Source organism: Melopsittacus undulatus, chromosome 19 (assembly GCF_012275295.1).
Source record: "Melopsittacus undulatus isolate bMelUnd1 chromosome 19, bMelUnd1.mat.Z, whole genome shotgun sequence".
Classification (NCBI taxonomy): domain Eukaryota; kingdom Metazoa; phylum Chordata; class Aves; order Psittaciformes; family Psittaculidae; genus Melopsittacus; species Melopsittacus undulatus.
In genome coordinates, this window is record NC_047545.1 from 1,791,505 (window position 1) to 1,815,713 (window position 24,209).

Genomic DNA, 24,209 nt, shown 5'->3' on the forward strand with positions numbered 1-24,209 from the left:
CTTCAGGAGCCTTCTCTTGTCCAGGCTGCCCCAGCCCAGCTCTCTCAGCTTGGCTCCTATGGGATCTGCTCCAGCCCTCGCAGCAGCTCCATGGCCTCCTCTTGACTCCCTCCAACATCTCCATGTCCCTCCCTTGTGCTGCTGCCCCAGGGCTGCAGGGGGGGGGGCACAATCCACCGCAAGGAACCTGAGCATCCTCGGCCCCAGCATCAGCCCTGGCCCCAGGAGCTCGCAGGGCGAGAGGCAGCGAACCCGGGACCTGCCTGCACCGGGGGCTGCTCGGAGCAGGCAGGAAATTCCAGCCATTCCCATGCAGCAGCTCCATGGCTCCGCTGGAAGCTCTGGGGAACCCTCGGGCAGCAGCCGGGGGAAGGGGGGTATGGAGGGAGGAGGAGCAGGGGCACGGAGCAGGGGGGGCACAAGGAGCAATGGGGATCTATGAGCCCATCAAAGGGGTCTCCTCCCTGGCGCTCTCTGGATGTGGGATAAGTGGGATGCTCTGGGATGTGCTTCCCGGTCAGCCCTCAGGGTTCGTTCTCCCTCTGGATTGCTGCGGTTCCAAAGGACCTCGCGGCTCACCCCGCACAGGACATCCCTTTGGAAGCTCTGCGGGGAAAGCTGATCATGCTCTAAAGGGAATGCGGCTCAGGGGGATGTGTGCAGGGGTTGGCTAACCCTAACCCGTGTCCTCTCCTTCGAGGGAGACCTCGAGCCCCTTGGGTTCCCATCGCAAGCTGCCTGCAGTGAGGGTGAGGAAAGCTCCATCTCTGAAGGCAAAGCTGGAAAACCCAGCACGATCCCGACGGCAGCTCAGGGAAAACCATTCCCAGCGCTGGGATAGCAAAGAAAGGGCATTGGAAAAGCAGAGATTCAGAAAGAGCAGCAACGTTTTCCTCTCTGCTCCCCCCTCCAGCCACAAACCACCACGAACACTGGAGCGGGGGCATGTTCAGCCCTGGCACCACAGCTGTTGGTCCAGGAGCACTGTGTGACCCACCGCAGGTCCTGTCCCACCTCGGTACCCTCCGAACTTCACCAGGATCAGGCTTTAAATCTCGGTCTTAGCAAAGCCCTGCCTCTGGATCACCGCTCACATCGCAGGACCCGATGCTGTGACCCTCCCCGTCCTCCATCCCTCCAGCATCCGAGCCGAGGAGCATCAGGACCACAGGAAGGGGCCGGGATGAGGCTGAAGCTGTTCGGGTACCGCAGCTCCATCACTGCGGGGTGAAGCCGAGCACCATCCGGCTGTAGGGCAGCACCATCTGGTGGCACCGGCCCTCCCACAACCCCAGTTTGCTCCCAGTCAGGACCAGTGGCAACAGGAACAGCCTGATGGCAGCCGAGGCAGGAGCCGTGCCTGCTGTGAGCTGAAGCCAGGCTGCTTCCCATCCCAGCCCAGAGAGGGTCTGCTGCAAATCAGGCACATGGGATGGGGTCCAAGGGCTCACCTCCAACAGCAGCAGGGACCTTGGGGATGCTCCAAACCCCAACCTGGTCACACTGCGAGCACCAGTGAGGCACAAGCAGCCTACAAAAGGCATCTGGAACCGCTTGTCACAGAGCACCAGGAGTCAGAGTTGAACTCTTTATTTCCTTCAAGCCATGGGTTTCAGTCTCCAGTTACAAAGTCCAGTCTGGCCACAGCAAGCTGCACGCACGTGAAGGGTTCTTTAGGACACAGCCCTTTGCCACAGGAGATAGGTTGGGTTTTACAAGGCACTGCAAGAACACACTGAGAGAAACAGGTTCCAAACTGAGTCCTGATGAGCAAGAGCAACATCAGCCACACCTGAGGTACCAGGCACACAACTGGGATGCATGAAGAGAGGGCCCCAGCACCGGGTGATGCTGTGATGTGCACAGCACCGAACCCTACCCAAGAGACAGAACAACCTGCACAGGTTTGGCCAACCCAACCAGAGTGAGAACCGAGCAGCAAAGAGCTTGTCTGCTCCTCGGTCAGGTCTGAGGGTGCATCAGGTTCAGCACCGTTGCTGAAGAGCATCCTTGGATGAAAGGGATCCCAGTTTCTCCCAGTCTTTCCATCCACCTTGGGTGGATGTGTCCCCATCATCACCCTCTGCTCGCCATAAGCAAGCCCAGCACAGGACAAGGCACTCCCTGTTTCATCAAAGTAAACATCTGTGATTGAAGAAGCTGGTGCAATAGGAAACCTGACCGTGCACTGACGCAGCACAGTTTTAGTCAAGGGCAGTGTATAGGTTCATTTCCTAGCTTGAATTCCTACCTATGGGAGGCATTTTCTTCTCTCCTTGGTCTTCCAAGAGACTGAGCAGAAGCAGCTCACAGGCTGCAATGACTACGATGAGGAAGGAACAAGATCCTCAGCTTGGGAGGTCAGGCAGAGCATCACTTTCAGCACGTCAGACACCCATCAGACAGGAATACAAGGTGTGGCTGAAGAAAAAGTGCACTTTATACTGCAAAACATGAGAGTTTCTGGTGCAAAACCACCCAGTCCTATGTCAGGATGTGTACTTAGGGACTAGGGCTACGTTATCCAAGCCAACAGATGAAAGAAACCTGACAATCACAGTTAAACCCCCCCCAGCACCATGAGTGTCATCCCTGCATGGGAACACACTGGTTTCAGCTGGCTCTTCCAGCAGCTCCATGCCCCAGCATCCCATGGGTGGTCAGAGTCAGAAACACACTGGAAGTTCAAAGAGATGCAGGAGTTCCCAAGTTAAACCTTGACACAATCCTCTTCTTTCCATTGCTTTCCTGGTCTGCAGAAGCTCCTCCAAGCACAATTCCTTTTCCACGCTCCATAGGAAAACCCACCCATGAGGTCAATGCATCCCACACTGCATCAGATGAAGATTAGCATTGGAAACTTCAGGGATGATAACTTCTGTAGTCCTTTTTCTTACCAAATAAGAACACCACCGAGAGCCCATTTGTGACTCTGCAGGCCTGGAAGCTCCTGGGGTTTTATTCCAGGCATGGAACTGTGTGCCAGCAGCCTGGAATACCCCCTTGCAGGTGACAGAGGCACTCAAAGGCTAAGTATCACCTGCACAACAGCAGGGTTTGAATGCTACATCCAAGTGTGACAGCCTAGGAAGGTAAATGCTCCGTTTCCTACCTGACTTAGCACAGCACACATGGTACCAACCCTGTCGGGATCAAGGGGACACAGCAGAGCAGAGCCCTGGTTCCGTGGGGCTGGTTTCCTGCCGGAGACAGCACCAGGGGATGCTTTACATGCCCCTGCATGCAAACATCACCTCCCCTCCTGCAGCCAGGGAGCACTGACCTCCAACTGCCTCCTGATGCCTTTGAGTTCCCCTGTTCTGGGGGTGAAAGCAAAGCAACCTGTAAGCTCTCCTGGTCTCCAGCATTGGCCCCTCTTGGAAGCTCTTGGCCACAGTCTCATGTCACAACCACCCTCAACACCTCTCACCATCGTCCTGACCTTTGCATCCTTTCTCACTACTGTTCAGGAGGAAGCAGCTTGGGGGATGCTCCAGATACACGTGAAGGGCTCTATAAATCTCACAGGTTTGGTACCCTTTGTAAAAGCTTCTGTAAAATGGGGCTTCCCCTTCAAGCATCCCATTGAAAACCTCAGGTTGGAAGGGATCCCTATGGATGAAGTCCCCCATAAGTCTTGAAGGTAAAGAAACTTCCACACTCACTGCTTCTCTTTGCTGGGGTGAATTATCCAAAGGGAATCTCTCCCCCAGCCATCAGTCACCAAATGATGGAGTTTACGAGTATCTGGACTCCCTCAACCCCCTCCACAGCATTTAATAACTGCACCAACCACATTGGCATCACCAAACTCCACCAACACATCAGCCAGCTCCTACTCCAAGCTCCTGGCATGTCCCTCAAATGACAGCAGACCCCATACAGTGGAACCTCCCTAATTCTCTCTTGCACACAAGTCTTCTCCCTTACCCCAGAGCCAACTTTGCACTCCCAGGATCCTATAGCTTCCCCAGGCACCATAATGAAGAGCAAACCTGAGCTCCCTCCACCTCCTCCCCAGCACACAGTGTCCTGTGCTGGGCCACAGGTCCCCCAGGCAGTGCAAACACACAAGCTCTATGCACGGATGATCTGGAAGAAGAAGCAGATAAGGAAGAATCAGCCCAAACATCAGCTTTTGGAAGTGCTGCAGCAGTTTGATGGCCTGATCCCAAAGCAAACATGAACCTATGGGGAAGGTAATCTGAAGCCATGAGTTTAACACAACAAAAAGGCAAAAAATAACCCACCCCCCACCCCAAAAGTATTGAATTTAGGTCAGGTTAAATAAAATCAGTTCCATGCCATCTGGAAGAGTTTCCCTACACAATTGCTCTAGCACCCAACCCCCCTTTACAAATGCAACCTCTGCGGACTAATGCTCAAAAAAACAAGCCCAAAAGAGTATAAAATAAGTTATTTTTCCTATGAAACTGCTCCCATGGAAGCATCAGAACAGCTCCTGAGGAGACACAGCTCCAAGGGCTGCTCCAAACAACGCACGGCCCAAAAGGAGATGGATTTAACAGCACCACGTGGGTCAAGCACTGCAGTCCTCAAGGAGCAACCACAGGCACTGGCTCAGGATTTACCCTTGGGGAGCAGGGAGCACCCAATAAGGAATGTCTGAATGGGGCAGGACCCAGCTCCATAGGGTGAACACACCTCCCCATGCAGCCGCTGCCATCTCCCTTCCCCATGGATGAACCTCCTCCTCAGTCACATCCCAATGGGAATCTCCAAGGCTCCGAGGAAGCACCAACGTTGAAAAGACACAGACAGACAAGGCACATCTCACCTCGAGGCTTCCATCACCAGCACTGAGCTCCTCCAACCCCTTCTGCTCCAGGTGAGGGCTGCCTGGATGCCAGACCTTCCCATGGGCATCAGCCCTTCCTGTGCCCGCTTTGATCCCTTCCTTTTCCTCTTCTCCCCCCACTCAACTGTTCTTTCCCACTCCCATTCCATTGCCAGCTACATTCCAGGTCCATTAAACAGCATGCCTAAAAACCCCTTCAACCAGTGGCTGAACTCAGCACAACACCTCAATTCCTCCTCTTTCAAGCACTCAGCAGCTAAGATACCCCCATGCCAAAGCTTCCTATCAGAGAAAGGGACAAAGCTACATGACAAAAGGAGCTCAACTATTGGCAAAAGCCACGTCAAAGGCACCAATACCTCAACAACACATTAAATACAATAAATTACTGACCAGAAAGCCTGTGACAGCCCCACAAGTGCTACCTCGCATCTGAATGCAAAAGAGAAGCTTGGAAAGCAACCTCTTTTGTTCAGAAAAGCTCATACACTAAACCCAGTGGGAATTGCACTGGGAAAAACCCACACGTTTATCCCACCATCTCCACAAGAGCCAAGTTATTCCAACTGCAGAAGCCTTGGTCCTCTCTCCAGGGTGGCAAGAAGTGGTCTCTATTCCCTTTGTCGCTAGACTTCTCCTGGGAAACAGCAAGTTAATGGCAGCTCTCACTGAGAGATACTAGAGCAGGATCATTCCTAAGTAGAAAATGAAGGTAATGGCATTCCAAATGTTGGGGGGGTGTATATATATATATGTATGTATATATATATTTGTAAAAGTATTCGGATCGAATCACAGACCTCTTCATTTAAATGGCCCCTCAGTGGGACCAACTGGTCATCAATCACCAATGCCTGCTCCCACTGCACCATCATCCATCCTTCACTGGAGCCATGTCATCTGGCAGCAAACCTGCATCAACCAGTCCTGCTTAGCACCTGCATGTATGCTTCCCCCAGTGAACTCCTGGGAAAGTCCATGCAAGAAGCAGCAATCTGCACCCTCCCATTGGGAAGGAAACATTAAGAACCAGCCTGGAAAACTCATCCGAAGCAGAATTCCTCCTTTTCAACCAATTGCCTCTGGTTTACAAACAGCAGGCTTAGGATTTTAGCTGGATTTGGCAGCACGTCTTCCCATCGCATACTCGTGTCCCTAATAAATCAAGGTGACGATGCTGAATCAATGTTAAACATTACTCTTCTAACCTTTCCAAGGAGGAAAATGTATAACTGGGGAAGTTAGCAATTACTCAACCTTCGCCTTCAAAAGAACAGCTAGCACCAAGTGGAGGGTGAAGGTCTCCTGTGGAGCAAGTGGCCTTTAGCAAAGCTATTTCACTGCTACTGCTTTGTTTCATACACAGCTGACACAAGGTGTTTTGCACAGGAGGTATATGTTGACTTGAGGAAGAAAGGGAATAAATTGAGGAGTGAGATGGAGAAGGGAATTAAAAAGACACTTGGAAGTATTTGGCCAAGTCAGGCTCATCCTTGTGTACAAGAAACAAAGACAAAGCCAACTCCTGCTCTGCCACAGAAGGAACCCAAAGCACGTCCCTTCTATCTGCAGCTACCGGTTAACCAGTACGTGACAGAGGACCCTGTGAGCATCTGGACAACGTGGGGTAAGAAGTCAGTGCCTGAAGGGTTGTTCCATCTCTCAATTGCCAAGATTCCTCGTCTCCACCAAGCGCTGTTGTCCAACAGATAAGCCCACACTATTCCAGCTCTTTATATCATAACTGAGCATGTGGGCCAAAGAGGGGGGAAACAAAACGAAAGCAAACCTTTCGACTTAAAAACTGGTCATTAGAAGACTGGGTTATCAATTCCCTGCACCTGAACAGCAAGTCCAGATGAGAACCCTTCCATCTGCACTGGTTACACTGGTCAGGAGCTCTGCATGAAGCACAGCACGCACACTAGAATCGCTTCGCAAAGGAGGAGTTGCAGGTGTTACCAGGAAGAGATTCTGACTCCTTTGTTGCCTAGGCTGAAATGCACACATCTGACAGAGAAAAAAAGCAAAGAAAAGGTCCATTTCTAGGAGTGGAATTTGCCTTTTGGAAGTCTCCAATTCGTGGGTCTGTAGGCTTCAGGCTGGCTCCCCAGGTACTTCGGTAGCAGGGAAGGTTTTGGAAGTGCAATACTAGGATAACTTCTGCCCACGTTCAGTGTTCATGCTGACAATTGATTTTGTCTTCGGAATGCTCCAAAACATCCAGCATTTCCTCTATGATAGCCTGTAGTGCCCGACCCAGCTGTTCTGCAGTATAGGGCTTTCCCAGCGGAGGCACGTGCACAAAAGCTGACCTCCCACGACTCTGGTATAAGGATGTGTAGTAAGTGAAGTCACAGAGGTACCTGAAACACAAGGAGAGAGCTTCATTAGCACCAAGTGACAAACCCAGTGAGAGACCTGCAGGACACAATCATGGAATGGGTTGGGTTGAAGGGAGCTTAAAGCTCCTCCAGCTCCAACCCCTGCCAGGGCAGGGACCCCTTCCATGGAGCAGCTGCTCCAAGCCCCTGTGTCCAACCTGGCCTTGAGCACTGCCAGGGATGGGGCAGCCACAGCTTCTCTGGGCACCCTGTGCCAGCGCCTCAGCACCCTCACAGGGAACAGCTTCTGCCTAAGAGCTCAGCTCAGTCTCCCCTCGGGCAGGTTCAAGCCATTCCCCTTGGCCTGTCCCTACATCCCTTGTCCCAAGCCCCTCTCCAGGTTCCCTGCAGCCCCTTTAGGCACTGGAGCTGCTCTCAGGTCTCCCCTTCTCTTGTCCAGGCTGCCCCAGCCCAGCTCTCTCAGCCTGGCTCCTATGGGATCTGCTCCAGCCCTCGCAGCATCCCCATGGCCTCCTCTGGCCTCACTCCTTCAGTTCCATGTCCTTCCCGTGCTGCTGCCCCAGAGCTGGATCAGGTCTCACAAGAGCAGAAGAGGATGATCTTTACACTCTTTACCACACTCCCTGGCATCTGTACCTGCCAGCATCCTTTGATATAGTGACCGTGACGTCCAGCCCCAGTGCTGAGACCCTCTTGCAAACTGTGTCCATGTCAATAATGGAATCGATGCACTCGGGGCCTCCTTCCACGCAGCACTGAGAGCCTGGGCAGAAGCGGCAGTTGTCCAAGCCCTTATAACCCACATTGTGGCCACACTTCTCCAGAGTCACAGTCGTAGCCATACCCGAAACACCCACATGAACCACCAGCTGCAAGAGAAAAGAACCAAATCAGATCAACTGCTGGTGGAAAACCCAGAGCCTGCTATGCCCAGGTAATGACTGGGGGTTGTTGCAGGGATTCCTGCAGGAATATCATGGTAATGAGTCATTGAGCAATGAATTCATGGCTCCAGTCGCAACAACTCTCCTTGGTTCACCCCCTCCTGGCCCAAGCTGGGATTAACTCAGGGTTAAGATGAATGTGGGTACCACTGATGGCACAGCCCAACACTAGCTGCCTCCACATCCCTTTGCATCCCTTCACACCAACTGCTCCCATTAATGGACTGCTCTATTCTGAGCTGTCAAACCCCACAAATTCACATGTTCTCACAAAGGGACAGCAGCCTGAACACACGTCAGAAACAGGAGTTCCCATTCTGCTCATTGCTGTCAGCGGGACAGATCTCACCCATTTGCTGTGTCTTTTCTCCACCTCCCTCTACTCACTCACTTGTGGACTGTGCTTTTTCCATAATGCAGGAATGAGCCTTTGCACTGTCTGGTATTCAACTGGGACCTCATAGACGTGCAGATCCACATCATCTCGCAGTCCCAGCTTCTCCAGCTCCTAAAGACATGGGGAAATAAAGCCAAGATGGTCAGACCCAAGCTCAGCAGAGAACAGAGACTTGTGGGAGGTTTAACGGTGCAGTGAGCCTGCTGTGAAGGACCAACACCAGTTACAGTGTGGGCTGCATCACCTCATAAACAGCACGGTTAACAACATCAAGACAACAGGGAAACAACAAAGGCATCTCTGCACCTGCATCAACAGTCTTCACCCACAGGACCGTTTGCTTTGCTCTGATGTGTGTGTAACAAAGAGATTGGCATTGAAGTGATGATGGTTATCAGCAACAGCCACACTTCAGAGAAAGGTTTGGCTCCTCATATTCACCTACTGAAAGAACCAGGTACCTGCAGGGAGAAGCTGAACTGGGAGGATTACATCCATTGTGTAACTTGTCCTCTGTCTGATGACCTGGAGAGCAAATCCCCCTTTGCTTCCAGGCTGGGAGCTCTCAGGGTTAGGTGAAAGCAGACCCAGGCTGTGACCAGGTGTCTGTCAGGCTCTATGGAACACTTCTCTATGAGAAACTGAAACAACACTGGCACATCCTCCTCAACATACTCCTTACATTCCTTTTGGCAGGATCTGAAATAGAAGACAGTCCATTTCCACTGCTGCTGTAACCTATTTACCCAATACATTCAACTTCATTTTGCAACACGAGCTGTTAGTGAATTCTTTCTCCCCCTATAACCTTAACTAAAGCCATGGCTTGAAAACAGCCCAACTACCCAGGCAATAAACTTGGCCCATTTCCCTTTGTACCTTTTAGAACACAAAGGGTCAGTTAAATACCTTTAAAACCAGAGGGAAGAGGAAAGATCTCTTTTTCCCCCCTGTTTGATCCCAACACTGCCATGGTCCTGGATACTTCTCCCTTGTTCTTCTTTGGTCTCAGGCTCAGCACACTGCAGGAAGAGTCTGAGACGTTGCCAGTCAAGCCCACAACAGGACTTGATCAGAAATGAACCTTTTGGAGCCATCAAACCCCAACTTCCAAGGACACAAGGGAAGGATGCAGCCTCTGGGAAAACACAGGCTCTCAAACAAAGCCATAGGCTGAGCTCAACCTGAGGAGCTGGGGAGCAGGCTACAAGCTCACCCACAGCACAAGCTCCTTGTCTGGTGATGCTCTTCTCCTCCTGAACACACTCAACTGGAAACACCAGCTTCCTCATGCTGGGAACCACTCCTTGTGCTTCCATCCAAGGGGCTGCAGGCACAGCAAGGACACAACCTGCTCCTCCCACAGCCAGAGCTCCCTGTAGCTGTTCTTATGGATCTCCAGCAGAGAAGGCAGCAAACCATCAAAGGCCTCTTCAATAGGGTCTTGAATGATCAACTTACCTTTAGTGCAGGTTCGGATGCAGGGAGCAGAGCCAAGAGCAGCTCTCTCATGCAATTCCTAGGCTTTCTTTTCCTGCACATGGAGACGATGCAAACCTCAGGCTAAAGAGTGCACCACAGCCAAATGCAATGCAGCTCCCTCCCCTTCCAATCTCGTATTGCCCTAGGTTTACACTGCAGTTAAAGCCAGTTGAAATGAGACAAGCTGAGGGTTTTGGACCTCTCCATTACAATCCTACCTCCCCTATCTAACCACGAGCAGCACCTCCATATCCTTTCTGTCTGTAGTTGTCAGCACTACACTGAGTAAAGAAACCCTTTCCCACTTGTAAGGCCCACAGCCGGTGTAACAAGATCTAAGCCAACTAAACCAGCAAAGACTTCCATGGACCAGCAGATATGAGCAACAACAATGATAAATCACTTGCGCTGGCTCCGAGGGCAAGGCTGATATTAAAGGCTCGCTGTATTGATTAGTGTCTGGCATACACAGACATCCATTACCAGAGATGGATGCTAAGTGATGTTTCATCACATCTCTTTCGCACAGATCTGCCTTCAAAACGTTAGCTGGTTTATGTGGCACGTTAATAAAGTAAGTAGTTTACAAATGAGAGCATCCAAATACAAGTCAGTCTCTTTAGGAAGATCTCCAGTGTTACCAGGGGGGAATTCATCATCACTCCCCTAAAGAGCATCAAACAGCTCCTTAAGATGAGCTTCCTTGTGGAAACTTTTCCTGGCAGCACAAAGGGGACACTTGGGCTCAGCCCCACAAGTGACAGCTCCAAACCTTCTCCAAATGCCAGCTTTACAAACCCACATATTCCCTTTAACCAAGCACAGCACTGCCTGCTTCCAGTCCATAATAAAGATGTACACTGGCCCCCAGACAACTCATTCCCTTGTATACCTGACAGCCCCAGCAACCCGAAGGCGTCTGCCCGCTTCCCTGACCCCTCCACAATGGTTGCCTTTGTGAGCCTTTAATATCCTTATCAGGTCTGTCTAGACACCCTGACAGCAATTGTCCTTACTAATGTCACAGCACAGCCTGACCTCTCTCATCCTCCTCCTCCTCCTCTGGCAGCAGCACTTTGGGGGGATGAAGGCAGGAGCCCATTCACTTCCCAATCCACCTGTGTCTACACCTAAGTTACACCAAGGAGGCCAGAAAATGAACAGAAAAGCTCGTTTCAGTAACTACTTGTTGAAAGGAAGGTCCTTCCCAAGCCAAAACTGCAGCGGAGCAAATTCCTCCAAAGAAAACAGGAAAACAAGGGAAACGTGGAACAGAAAATCCACATTAACGGGGAAAACCAAAGCAGAAAGATGTTGTTATTCCCATTGAATTCATAGGGAATTAGGAGCGCAAATCTCCAAACATCTTCCTGTTATTCCACTGCAAGTGCTGCTATTGAAGGTCCCCATGTGTGAAAGTCCCTTTGCTTTCAAAGGCAGAGCAAGCAGCTCTCCTAGGGAGGGACCAGACACCCCATATCCGTGCCAAATAACCCCGCAGAGGAGCGGAAAGCAAAGCAGGGAATTGGATTCCTCGGGATGTGGGCTCATAAAAGCCATAATAAAGCAGAAGGAGCTGAGCCCCGAAGCAAGGCAGGATTTAGCAAGATTGTTTAATTGATTTTTCTGCTATTAAGATGCAGATCACAGCGGCTGGGGCTCCGGCGCAGACGTGCCTTTGTGTCCCCTCCGCTCCATGGAGTCCCCCGTCTGCAACCCGCACAATGCCCAACTCGCCTGTGCTCAAAGCCATGCTGTTCCTTTTTGTCTGGGCCTCTCGGGGCTGAGGGAAGGCAAATCCTCCCCATTGCTGCTGCCTCGGGGCTGGGGTTTAGTGAGGAGCTCAGAGACGGGCTCCAAAGCAGCACAAAGCACAGGCTCCAACTCCAGGCTGATGCTTTCCAAACAGCCCCAAGCCCCTAAAACCAATGGAAAAGGCACGTGGGCCCTTCTGCTCTCAGCTGAGCAGGCACCAGTGCCTGGAGGAGTGACATTAAACATTAGGTGTGTGTTTGCATCGCAGCAGCCACCACTCTTCCTGCTCCGCAAGCACAACACCCCTTTGTCTATCCCGCTTAGGATAAAAGTAGCTGGTTCACATGAGTAAGAACAGACCAAATCCATTTGCCTCGCTCTTCAGTCTCAGTACCAGGCCACTTTACCCCCCCCATATACTTCCATTTCCCCCCCCAAACTTAAGTGAAGCAAACACTAACTTGGATACGTTCACTTCCAAAAGGCTCTGGGAGGAAAAGGTTTCTTCCTTTACCAGCCACCCCATTAGACATCTGGACATTAGTTGACTGTAATTGATTAGAGTTTGTGATTTAATTTAAAAGCATTCTAAAGAAGATATTAATCTCCGAGCTCTGAAGGGAAGAGACATGTGCTGGGGAGAAAAACAGCTCTAATTCCCTGGACAACTGTACTAAAAGGTACCCTCGAATTCCCAGTAGCTTTGTCATAAACCACATCCAGAAGTGACAAATAAGGAAGAAGGGGGATAATGTGGCAGCACTGGCCCTAGGTAATGCTTTTAGAGCAAGTGACCTTAACTCCTTCATTCAGTCTGGTTCCTTCTCCTCACCTCTGCTGGGGCCATGGCAGCGGTACAGGATGAACGTGCTCCTGCAGATGTGCAGCTACAAGTGGCATAAAGTGATGGAGCATCCCATGCTGTTCCTCAGCAGAGAGGAGGCTGCATCCGGGGGGTTCAAACACCACTGGTCCCCCCATCCCATTCCTCCTGCTTTGCCCCCTGCAGCCCAGCACCAAAAGCAGAAGGAACAGAGGGGAGAAGCCAAGGGCAGGTCAGAGTCCTCAGCCCCACGGTGGACTTGACTCTGCAGTGCACTTGACCCCACAGGCTCTGAGGGGGAAGTCTCATTGCAGATGAGGCTTGGCTTAAAGGTTAACCAACTCCCCCATTGCAGCTGAGAGACAAGCACAACCCTTCTCCTGGGGTTGTTTATTCATGTCCAGGGCAGAGGAAGAGCTCAGCTCCCTGCCCTGTTTAACAGCTTCCAAACCTTGGGGCTTAGCCTACGGATTCCTTCCTTGCCTGAGTAGCTCTATCCCATTACATCCCACTAGCCAAGGGATTGCTTTGGGAGTAGTGAATAAGACATCCTCTGACCATCTGGAGTGAGCTGCTCACAGGTAATACAGTGGGAAGACAAGTTCCAAATGAGAGCTGGAGGGGGGATGTTATCAGCAGGGCTCTGGTTTAACTTGCCACGAACAAAGGTATGTGGAGGGTTACCTGAACTGCAATCCAGCTGGCGTTAACAGCGTGCTCTCCAAAGGGACCAAACCCTGCAAGAGAAGGAAAAACCCACAGTGGTGAAGTCATCCCAACAGGTTTGACTCAAGTGAAAGGGGCAAAGTGGCTCTGGGCTTTCCTGGTATACAGAGCCTGAAAGAAACCCCACTTCTAATGCCCAAGCCTTATTTACCTTACACCCAAGTACTAAGAGACCTGCACAGACGTGGCTGAGCTGTACACCTTCACTGTGAGCAGACACTGGGGCAAGTGGATTTCCCCCTTCCTTGACCAGCTTGGAAGAACTTGTTCTGAACAGAGACATTCCCTGATGTCCCAGCATTAGAATCCTGATGGGATTTTGTATTCCTGATTGGTTTAGGCCACAGCAGCCACTTCCACAAATGGACACAAGCCTGGTTCAAAGAGTTATTCTCTGCTCAGGTCTTCACCATGCTCTCTGCCAGCATCAGTTCTGCCTTAGGTGGAAACAGGCTCTCTGGACACTCACCTCCAGCGAGCAGGAAAGGTTATGATAACGTTATCACTGCCATTTACTCACCACATCTCGATTTCCTAATGAGTAACTCCGAGTTAACCAGTAACCTCCAGCATCTCCTCCTGAGCAAGCACACAAAGGTTGGGCAATTCATCTGGGCACAACGTCGATACGCTTTAATCTGACCTGTCAGAGCTTCCCTGGGAGCCTCATGCCATTAAGAGGCATAAATTGTGCCTAACTCCTGAAAGGCTTTGAGAGGGACCACAAATATTGTGTGACACGTTAATGGAAACGTTCTATTTGCTCTCAATGGCAAGGCTGAGGTTACGCTGCAAGCCGGGTTTGCATCCAAGCTGATGGGGCTCTTACAGTCAAACCCACGTCGCTCTCTGCCCAAAAGGAACCTGCTGAAGGTTAACACAAGATCCAAACATCCGTGTTTTCCTGGGAGCAAGCTCCAGTGTTCCCAAGACAAGCTAGGACCAGGTCCGAGCACCCAACCCCTTCTCAGCTGTTTCTGCAGCGATGTCCGGGCACAAGCAGGACCTGCAAAGGCTCCTTCCTAAGGAAACCACGAGAGCCTGAACCCGACGGAATCCAAGCACATCCAGTTCTTCCTAACAACCCAGCCACGGGAAGGCTGGAATCCTACAGGTGCCCGCACACCGCACGCAACCCTCGAACGGCTCATCTCCTGCCTGGATCCTCCTGCTATCTCCCTCTCGCAGGACACCTTCGGGAGCAGCAGGGCATGCCCAGGAGCTCCTCCACATCCACAATAGGGCTCTCCAAGGCTCAGGACAGCAGCGGAACGGATCCCGATGGGATGAGCTCCTTCCTCACCCCGTGCACGCCCAGCACCGATCCCCGCTGACGGGAACACGCCGGGACTCGCTCCGAAGAGGACGGCAGTGACAGCCCCAGGAGCTGACCCCATAGGGATCCCATAGGACCGGGGCAGGAGGGGATTCACTGCCGCCGCTTTCTGTTTAGTCACGGCGAGCGCGGCCGCTCCGGTAGAGCCGGGATCCGCCACCCGCTCCCGGCAGAGCCGCTCGCCTCCAGCGCAAGCCGCTGTGGCCCCAGGCCCCATTCAAACCCATTCAAACCCCATTCAAACCCCATTCCCCCCCTCCTGCCCCACAGATCACCCCGAGGACAGGACCTGACCATCTCCGTCCCCTCGCATTCCCCTTGCCCCGGGGGGGGGTGAGCTCGGTCCCGGCTTCCCCTCTCCCATGCTCGGGATGGGGCGGCCGGAGCGCACCAACCCCTCCCGCACCCCCGCTGCTCGGACACCCCATTGAGCCCGCATTGAACCCAACCGGTTACCGGTCACCACCACCGCCCTCCGCGGCTTCTCCATCGCGCTCCGGTCCCGTCCGGTCCCGTTCCGCCGCCGCCCCGCACTGAGCGCCCGGCCCCGCCCCTCCACCATCGAGTACGCTCCGCCCCGCGGCACAGAGCGGCCCCTTCCAGCCCCGCCCCCACCGAGGGCGCTCCGCCCCGCCGCCGCCGGCGATACCATAGAGTGTGGTCCGCCGAGCCGCCCAGAGCGGCCTCTACACACCACTTCCGCCGCCGCCGCGGAAGGCGCTTGAGGAGAGGGGCCGGGATTGGGCCCGGAGCTTCTTCACCGGGGGGGGGGGGAGGGGCTCTGAGAAGCTCCGGTTCGACCCGGGCCCGGTGGGAAAGGCAGGAACCGGGATCCGCAGGTAACGGGAAACGGGAGCCCCACCGCTTCCCACCCGGCCCCCCTCCTTCCATTTACGGCGCTGTCGTAAAGGCGCGGACCGGAACGCTCGTGGTGTTGCTTTGCGGCCGTAGCCCGTGGCTGCTTTGATTGGCTCCGCCGTGAGCGCGCCGTGCTCTGATTGGCTCCCCCAGGGCAGCGCCGCGCTCTGATTGGCCCCGAGCGGGGCCGGGGGCGGTTTGAGCGGCAGCGACCGGCGCGGCGGTGGCTCCGGCACGATGGTGAGTGGCGGTGGGGCCGGGAACCGGGACCGGTACATGGGGGAGGGGGGGCTATGACCGTCCCCGGTCCCACCGGTGCTTGAGGCCTCTCTGTTCCCCCGCAGCTGCCCCTGTCCCTGTTGAAGACGGCGCAGAACCACCCCATGGTGAGTACCGGCAGCGCGGCCCAGCCCCGGCCCCGGTGCGTGTGCCGGGGCTGCGGCCTGAGCCCGGTGCGTGTGCCGGGGCTGCGGCCTGACCCCGGTACGTGTGCCGGGGCTGCGGCCTGGCCCCGGTGCGTGTGCCGGGGCTGAGGCCTGACCCCGGTGCGTGTGCCGGGGCTGCGGCCTGACCCCGGTGCGTGTGCCGGGGCTGCGGCCTGACCCCGGTGCGTGTGCCGGGGCTGCGGCCTGAGCCCGGTGCGTGTGCCGGGGCTGCGGCCTGACCCCGGTGCGTGTGCCGGGGCTGAGGCCTGACCCCGGTGCGTGTGCCGGGGCTGCGGCCTGACCCCGGTGCGTGTGCCGGGGCTGTGGCCTGACCCCGGTGCGTGTGCCGGGGCTGCGGCCTGACCCGTGTGTCCCGCAGCTGGTGGAGCTGAAGAACGGGGAGACGTACAACGGGCACCTGGTGAGCTGCGACAACTGGATGAACATCAACCTGCGGGAGGTCATCTGCACGTCCCGGGTGAGGTCCGGCCCCCGGGGGCTCTGCCTTTACCGGGTGCTTGGGAGCAGCCATAGGGGAGGCTCGGGTGCGCCTGCAGGGCACACAGATGCTGTGTGAGCCTCTCCTAGAGCCTGGTGTGGGTGGAAGGGACCTTAAAGCTCTCCCAGTTCCAACCCCTTGCAATGGGCAGGGACACCTTCCCCGAGGCCTTTCCCCTGTGAGAGGGTCTCAGTGTGGGGCTGTGCTGAGATGGGGCTCCCAAGGATGGAGCCTCTTCCATCACATGCTGGTTGAGGAGCAAAGGCTGCTTCAAGCCCTGTGCTTGCTCCTCTTAACTCTCCCCGACACAGGAGGCCGTTGTTCACCCGCTCTGCACTCTCTGCTACTTTTGCCCTTGGCCAGAGCTGCTCCCGAAGATTGTGATCAGTGTTTTGGGTTCTGAGCTGTCAGAAGTGTCTGGTCTTGTCCCTGCCAGACGTCTGCTCGCAGAAACAGCAGCCGGTGGATGCAAGAGCCTGGCAGAGCTCCTCGTGCTCCTGAAAACCTCTCTGCAAGCCCCCAGGAGCTGGTGTTTGGAGCCTGGAGAAGAGAAGCTGCAGGGAGAGCTCAGAGCAGCTTCCAGTGTCTGAAGGGAGCTACAAGGATGCTGGAGAGAGGCTCTTCATCAGGGATTGGATTGATAGGACAAGAAGTGATGGGTTCAGACTGAAACAGGGGAAGTTCAGGTTAGATCTTAGGCAGAAGCTGTTCCCTGGGAGGGTGCTGAGGCGCTGGCACAGGGTGCCCAGAGAAGCTGTGGCTGCCCCATCCCTGGCAGTGCTCAAGGCCAGGTTGGACACAGGGGCTTGGAGCAGCTGCTCCAGTGGAAGGGGTCCCTGCCCATGGCAGGGGTTGGAGCTGGAGGAGCTTTAAGGTCCCTTCAACCCAAACCAATCTGGGATTCTCTGACAGTGCTGGGGCACAGGGACACGTTTGATGCAGTGAATTCCCCTTGAGCAAGGTTTGAGAGGAACCTTTGGGGCTAAGAGATGGAAAACGAGAGCAAACCCTTCCCTGTGCCCGCACCGTGGGTGCCGCAAGCATCCTGGCAGCCTCGAGATGCCAACGCCTCCAAAGGCCGGGGGAAAGCGGAGCTGAAGCCGCTCCGGGGCTGTTACTGGTGGCACTGGTGTGGACTGGCCGCTAGATGGCACGGAGCGGCGGCCGAGCCGGGAGGCGGTTGTTTATTGCGGGGAGGCCGGAACGAGGAAGCGGAGGAGCTGCCTCCGTCCCTTCCCTTACCCCGAGCCAAGGAGCAGCCGGGCGGGTCCCTCTTGGAAGGGAGCTCTTTCTGCCTTGTCTTGTGTGCAAAGGACTTGCCCAGGCAGGCAGAGCGCCCCAAATAACTGCTGGGGTGTGTGTGTGGAACCGTTTCATCCCAGGAGAGCAGGAACGAGGCGTTCCTGCCCCTCTGGGACACCGCAGATGCCTCTTCCCCAGGCTGCTGCTTGAGGCTGGGCTGGGGCCATCCCATCTGCAGCCAGCCCTGGCTGGAGCTGCGGGACGAGGCGGGTCCCTGTCCCTCCTCCCACTGACATCATGGGCAGCCGAGTTGTTGTTCAGCTCCGTTCCTATTCCCAGAGCCGCTCCCGGGATGCAGGAGCTGAAACCCTCATAGGTTGTGTGCTGGGAAAGCCCTGGAGCTGGTGCCCAACCAGTGTGGAGATCCCAGCTCCAGAACGGGGCACCTGAAGAGGTTCTATATCAGGACCCCATCAGCTCCTTATTGCCACAGCTGCAGTTGCCCTGCTCTGGTGGCACAGAGCCCACAGCTCCATCCACACCCAGAGGAGAGCAGCAGGGAGGTGACTCCCAGCTGGGGCTGCTGGAGGACAAAGGCAGCTCTGCTTCTCTTACCCGAGCTTCTGGAGCTGCCCACGTTGGCCTCTTCAGCCCCACTTTTGATTCCCTTCTTAGAAGGGAAGGTGCTCATTCCTCAGCCTCCTTCCGCTTGCAGCAAGGCTCAGAGGCAGTGAACTGAAAGTGCAGTGGCTGGTGGCTCAGTGCCCTCCCCAGCCTGCAGGGCTCCGTGTTCTGGAGGGGAAAACCCACCCTTTTGTGCTCCTGCTTTCAGATAATGCTCTCCAAAAAGGTCTCGGGAGCTCTCATGTGCTCCAGATGTGATGGAAACCCTCAAAATGCCCCAGAAGGTGATAGAAAAGCCCCAGTTTTTGTTTGTAACCCAATGTGTTGCTCCCCGATAGGATGGAGACAAGTTCTGGAGGATGCCAGAGTGCTACATTCGTGGCAGCACCATTAAATACCTGCGGATCCCCGATGAGATCATTGACATGGTGAAAGAAGAGGTGGTGTCCAAGGGCAGAGGCCGTGGTGGGATGCAACAGCAGAAGCAGCAGAAGGGCCGTGGCATTGGAGGTGCTGGACGAGGTAATGCTCCTCTTTGGTTTTCAGGGCAAGGAATGGCTCCTGCTTCCCTGCTTGAACCCTGGCTGCGTGGCTGGGTGAAGCTGGAGCCGCTCCAGTGCAGGATCTGGTCCAGTTCATGTGTGTTGCCTCGCCTGTGAGGCAGCTTCTGCCAAAGAATAGGAAGCATTCGTGCCAGGGATGTGCCTCCCTCGTTCCTGGGGTTGGGCAGGAGCTTTAGAGAGTCTGAACTTGACTGTTCCTACCCCTCCTGGCTAGTGGCTCAATGAACCTGGTCCCTCTTCACTTAGAGAGGCAGGGAGGGGAACAAATGGCTGCTGTGTTTGGAAACGGACTGAGCTCTGCTAAAACCCCATCGTCTTCCATTGGAATGGGGCTTTGGATCTCCTGCCATGTTGGTTGATTCATTGTCTATGCAGGGCTTGTGCTTCTCCTGCTCCACCTGAAGAATTCCTGCTTCTGATCAAAGGGGAGGTCGATGCTTGGAAAGAAATAGGTCACAACAGCAACTGTTCCTTCCCTGTCCCACTTCCTGGGCTGAGCTGAGCTCGGGGTGCTTCCCCTCGGGGATGGGTGGTTCCTTCCTTCCCAAAGGGCCTTGCTGGAAGCCTGAGAGCTGTTCCTCTCCTTGTCTGCATCCTTCCTCCCCTCCTGCCGCATCCTTGCCGTTCACTCTGTGGTCACGGTGCTCAGCCCTGGGGTCACTCTTAGGCTGCAGTAGGAGCTTCACATCCTGAGTGTGCTCCCTTGCTCCAACACCAGGGTTTGGAAGGAGCCCTGAGGCCTGAGCTGTGACTGAGCTCTCTGCAGAGCACCCTTCAGAAGCCACCTCTGCACGGAATCCCAATGGGAAGCTGGGCTCTACCTGGCACCATCCCAGGACCTTGGGGAGGGGAAAACCCTGGAGCCTTGTGCTGCTTTGGGACCTCCTGGCAGCTCCCAACCCATAGGAGTGACCTTTCCAAAGCTGAAGGCGCCTTTCTTTTCCCCTCCTTCCCTTTCTGCTTTGGCAGAGCAGCTTTTTGGATGTGGTCACTTGGACCAAGAGCTTTGCTGCTCTGTTTCCTCTGCTGTGGAAATACCCACCTTGGGAGAGGGAGCAGAGCCTGGCTCTGGCGGAGGTGGAGTTCCCTGCTGCTCGGATGTGCAGCCTCAATGTGCTGATGGAATATGTTAAAGGGAAGCTTTGGTATTTGCTAATTAGCTCCAAGCTTTGGCTCCCATTAGTGAGACATGAAAGGAGGAGGAGGGGAAGGGGGGGGGGGGAAGAAAGGCAGGACACGTTGGTTGGGAGGCCAGAAGCTGGAATTGAGCACGCACTTGAAAGGAGATTATTGTTCCTGACACTGGGAATCCTCCTGTCTTTTACTGCTCAGCTTGCCAAACACAGGAGTGGGGCAGCTTTAGCTCAGCCTCACTGGGAGCATCCCCAGCACTGCAGGGTTAGGAGTCATCCTCTGCCTCTGGTTGAGGCACGTCCCCTCCATGCAGCCCTTGTGCCTGGTGCCTGCCCTGGGTCTCTGCCTCATGGGCTGGGGTGGATCCAGGGCCCCTTGATCACTGAGGTCAGCATCAGTGCCTGGCATTGCTGTGGGGCTGGGGTGACTCTGCAGGGAGGGGGGGCCCAGCACAGCTCCTGCAGCCAAACCAAATCCCCCCCCTTTCCCTGTTTCAGCTTGCAGGGGACATAGAACCTGCTCATCCCACTGCTCTTAGAACAGTGCTGCTTCCATGGATCCATTTTTCAGGAGCTGATTCAATGGAGGGTGCATTGATGCACCTTACAAAGGAATGGAGAAGGGAGAAATGCAAACATCTTGTTTCCAAGGCTGGAAAAGAGGGGAGCGGGTGGATAACTACAGCTCTGGGCAGCTGGGAGATGTCACAGTGATGCTCTTACACCCCTGCTCTTTCTTTCTGCCCCATAGGTGTCTTTGGTGGCCGTGGCCGAGGGATCCCAGGCAGCGGAAGAGGCCAGCAGGAGAAGAAGCCAGGCAGACAAGCAGCAAAGCAGTGAGCTGCCCGGGGCTGCGATGCCCATAGGGTTTCCACCTCAGGATTGCCATGTGTTCAAATGTGTCCCCTTCCTCCTCCTCCTCCGCCCATTGAGCCAGGTCCAAATCATGTCCTTTGGAAGCCCCTCTCTCAACTCCACGTGGTTAAAAAGTGGAGTTATTTACTCCTTGTTGTAGGCAAATCATTGGATTTATTTAAACTGCCCCATTCCCAGTTCGGGAGCTTTGGTTCTGCTGCTCCTGGGAGTGCAAATACTTTAGTTTTCCAGGTTTCATTGGAAGGATGATCCTGGGTCCCTGGTACCGGATCAAAGGCAAACAAAGGCCTTCTGGATGGTTTGGAATCTTTCTTTTTGTATTGAGGCTTGTTGCGTTTGTACCAGATGCAAGTGCTTTGGGTTGAAAACACCCAACTCCAGGACCTTGTATCTTTATGTGAGTAGTCTGAAGGGTTTGGGGTGGTTTAGAAACAACCAACCTGGAAGCTACTGATTGCTTGTCTTCCTGGCCAGTCCCTTCTGTCTTTCTCCTATGGCTTAAGGCAGGACTTGGGACAAAGGTTCCTTTGGCCTTCAAGGGTTGTTCCTAAGAGAACTTAGTGATAAATGAGCATCTCCCAGTGAGTGTGTGGCTGAGTTGACTTCAGAGGGAAGTTCCCTTGGAAGGAAAAGGCTTTTCTGGGATGTTTGTGTCCTCCCAACTCTTATTTCCCTCTTACTTCCCTTATCCCCACACACACAGTCCCGAGCACTGAGATGTCTCCAGCTCATTCCCAACACCTGATGATTCCATTCCCTCCAGCTCCTTTTCCAGTCCCTGTGGACACAGAGCAGGTTGTGAGTGTGTCCCAGCCACAGGTTTGGAAAGCTCCTGGGAATTCCCAGCTCAGGTTGTTCCTGTCTTCCAGCCCACGGGTCACAGGGTCCCATGAGGAAAACACACCCACAGAGCATCCTGGCTGATGGGAATGGAATGTGGGGAAGGGTCACAGGAGGGGAGGAGAAAGAGGCTCTGGCCTTGCCTCTGCCCCTTGAATGGGTGAAAAAGCTTCATTTTAGGGGAAAAGCTGATCTTGTGACTTGCTCTGAGGAGGTTTTGGGGTGGGTTTTGTTGCTTTGGGGGGGTTGCACACCTGATCCCCCCCATTGGAGCCTGTTCTCTGCCACTGCTCCGAGGAGGAACATGCTTTTAGAGACTTATTTTTTTACTGTTTCTAGAACTCGGTGCTGAGCAGGAATAAACCAACCTCTGCAATCGGTTCCCTCTCTGTCTGTACCGGTGCTGAGCCCCCCCGGACCCCGGCCTCACCTCAACCCTTGGTGTAAGCAGCTCAGACCTTTGGTTTCCAGCAGCAGGTTTCTGCCCAGCGCCGCTTCCAGGCGTTGGGAATGGGGCACACGTGTCCTCCTCCCTGCTGGAAAGTCACCATCAACGCCCGGGTGGCATTTGAACAAAGCCCAGCCCGAGCCCTGTGTCAGACTTTCCCTTCCCAACCTGCTCCCTCCCTCTCGAGTCCCTCCAGCCATGGAACCTCCCCATGTTCCCGGTGCATGAGGAAGCAGTGGTGGTGCTGCCTGGATAAATCCCTGCAACAATGGGGCCTTTGGCTTGGGAGCAGGGCAGAGTCCTCCAGGGCTTCCTTATCTCCTGCTTGGAGCTCTGGGAGCTGCTGAGGTCCTGCTGATGCTTAATGACAAGCCCAGGCTCCTGCAGCCTTTCCCAAAGCCTCCCCTTTTCCCACCCCTGGAAGGCCAGCAGGATGATGCTCCCTGTGCAGCAATGGGATGGGTGGACGATGGCTCTCTCCCAGCCATCCGTTGCCTGTGCTTTTAGGGCTTTCTGCCCCAAAACGGAGTGTTTGGGGCTGCTGTTTGCTGGAAAACCCCAGCAAGCCAAGAACAAGGCAGGGAGGAGCGAGATGAGAGCCGCAAGCAGAGAGGAGGAGGAAGGGCTGAGGTTGGGTTGAGCCTGGCAGGACCCGGCTGGGTAGGACCCACCGGAGCCAGCGCGGCCCCATCCCTGCTGCCGGTGCCACCGTGGCCGTGCCGGTGGCTCCATGACTCATGGCTCCGGTGCCTCAGCACAGGAATAGTTCCCCAGCCTGCGACGCGGAGGGAGTGGCTGCCCAAATACTTGAGGGCTGCGCTAAGCAACTAAAAATACACGTCAAAGCCTCCTCCTCCTCCTCCTCCTCCCCCTCCCGTCGTGTTTTCCTCCTTTCTTTATGGGGTTTTTTTATCCCGATGATGTTTTCCATGCCTGGGTTCACTGTCCGAGGCCCCCGGGGCCATCGCAGCCCCTTGGAACCAGTGTGGGGTTGGCTTTTGGGGGCAGGCGCTGGTGGTTGCTGGCTTCTTGTGTTCCCTGCTCTGTTCCTCTCTCCCTAAGGCAGTGACTTAAGAGGCAGCTTCCCCTGTGAGCCCCGAGCCCACGGAGCACATCCCAGGACAGCGCTCCCCCTTGTTCCCTTTATCCGGGAGCAAAGGAATGCGAGTGCGTCCATGGTAGCTCATGGGCATCTCCCGTTGGGTCTATGAGTGTCCAGCAGTGCTGTGACACCTTGTGTGGTCAAAGCAGGCTCAGGCAGCACCGGCATCAAGGAGCTGGGAATGATCCCATGGGAAGAGCAGGAGCTGATCGGGGTCCTGCCATAAGGATGCTCTAGTGACCGTGCCCGAGGTCCGGTGGTGGCAGCGGTGACACAGGCTCATCCCAAACCCTCACCGCCTGCTCCAGGGTAAATATATCCCGGCTGGCAGGTGGGAAGCACAGCGTGACTCAGGGTGCTCGGTGCTGCCGGGAATAGCTCCATCCCCAAGCCGAGGTGACGGTGGCACTGCCACCAGCCCCATGGGCAGCGACAGCCCCGCTCCTGCTCCCCACACCTGTGCCCTCCCGGGGGGCAGAAGGGGCTGAATCATGGCCCTCATTAAATACTCATTAAGCAAATGAAGCTGCTGCCTCGCTGCGGGCATGGAGCTGCCACCGGTGGTGACACCGGTTTGGGGACAAGGGACACGCGGGGTGAGCACCAGTGGCGATGGGGGGGATGCAGCAGGATGAGGACAGGGTGCTGGGACCCTCATGGAGGTGGGGGTCTGCTGGTGGGTGCTGGTGGCTGGGCCCAGCCAGAACATGGATCGTGGCTCATGGATTGTGGTTCATGGATCGTGGATCATGGATTGTGGCCCATGGATCATGGCTCACATCCCTGGCCACCATCCAGCCGCTCTTCCAGGGAGGCCCTGGGGCCGGTTCGTTCCTCCTGCAACTGATTAAAGCACCTTCAGCTGAAGCTGGTTCTCATTTCATCCGGCTGCAGCCCCATTGCGGTGGGGGTGCAGGCAGGAGCACGTACCCGGACACCGGGAACACATCCATGGGGTGCAGGCAGCCCTGT

General features: G+C 55.0%; 2 protein-coding genes across 3 annotated transcripts; one reads left to right on the plus strand and one right to left on the minus strand.

Annotated features, from left to right (window-relative positions):
• Positions 1 to 1,574: 1,574 nt before the first annotated feature.
• Positions 1,575 to 15,142, minus strand: PGPEP1 (pyroglutamyl-peptidase I). Of its 2 annotated transcripts, XM_034070814.1 has the most exons (5): positions 15,084 to 15,142; positions 13,250 to 13,302; positions 8,500 to 8,616; positions 7,801 to 8,033; positions 1,575 to 7,185 (listed from the first exon to the last, which is right to left on the minus strand). In XM_034070814.1, exons 1-5 carry the CDS (start codon positions 15,115 to 15,117, stop codon positions 6,993 to 6,995), a joined length of 630 nt encoding a protein of 209 aa, XP_033926705.1. In that variant the 5' UTR covers positions 15,118 to 15,142; the 3' UTR covers positions 1,575 to 6,992. The 2 variants fall into 2 exon arrangements, with proteins under 2 accessions (XP_033926705.1, XP_012985183.2); XM_013129729.3 differs by lacking the exon at positions 15,084 to 15,142 and having other exon boundaries at positions 13,250 to 13,480.
• Positions 15,143 to 15,411: 269 nt separating this feature from the next.
• Positions 15,412 to 22,068, plus strand: LSM4 (LSM4 homolog, U6 small nuclear RNA and mRNA degradation associated). The gene is made up of 6 exons (XM_034070902.1): positions 15,412 to 15,466; positions 15,639 to 15,725; positions 15,830 to 15,871; positions 16,290 to 16,388; positions 18,614 to 18,797; positions 20,723 to 22,068. The coding sequence occupies exons 2-6, from the start codon at positions 15,723 to 15,725 to the stop codon at positions 20,809 to 20,811; spliced, it is 417 nt and encodes a 138-aa protein (XP_033926793.1). The 5' UTR covers positions 15,412 to 15,466; positions 15,639 to 15,722; the 3' UTR covers positions 20,812 to 22,068.
• Positions 22,069 to 24,209: the final 2,141 nt, after the last annotated feature.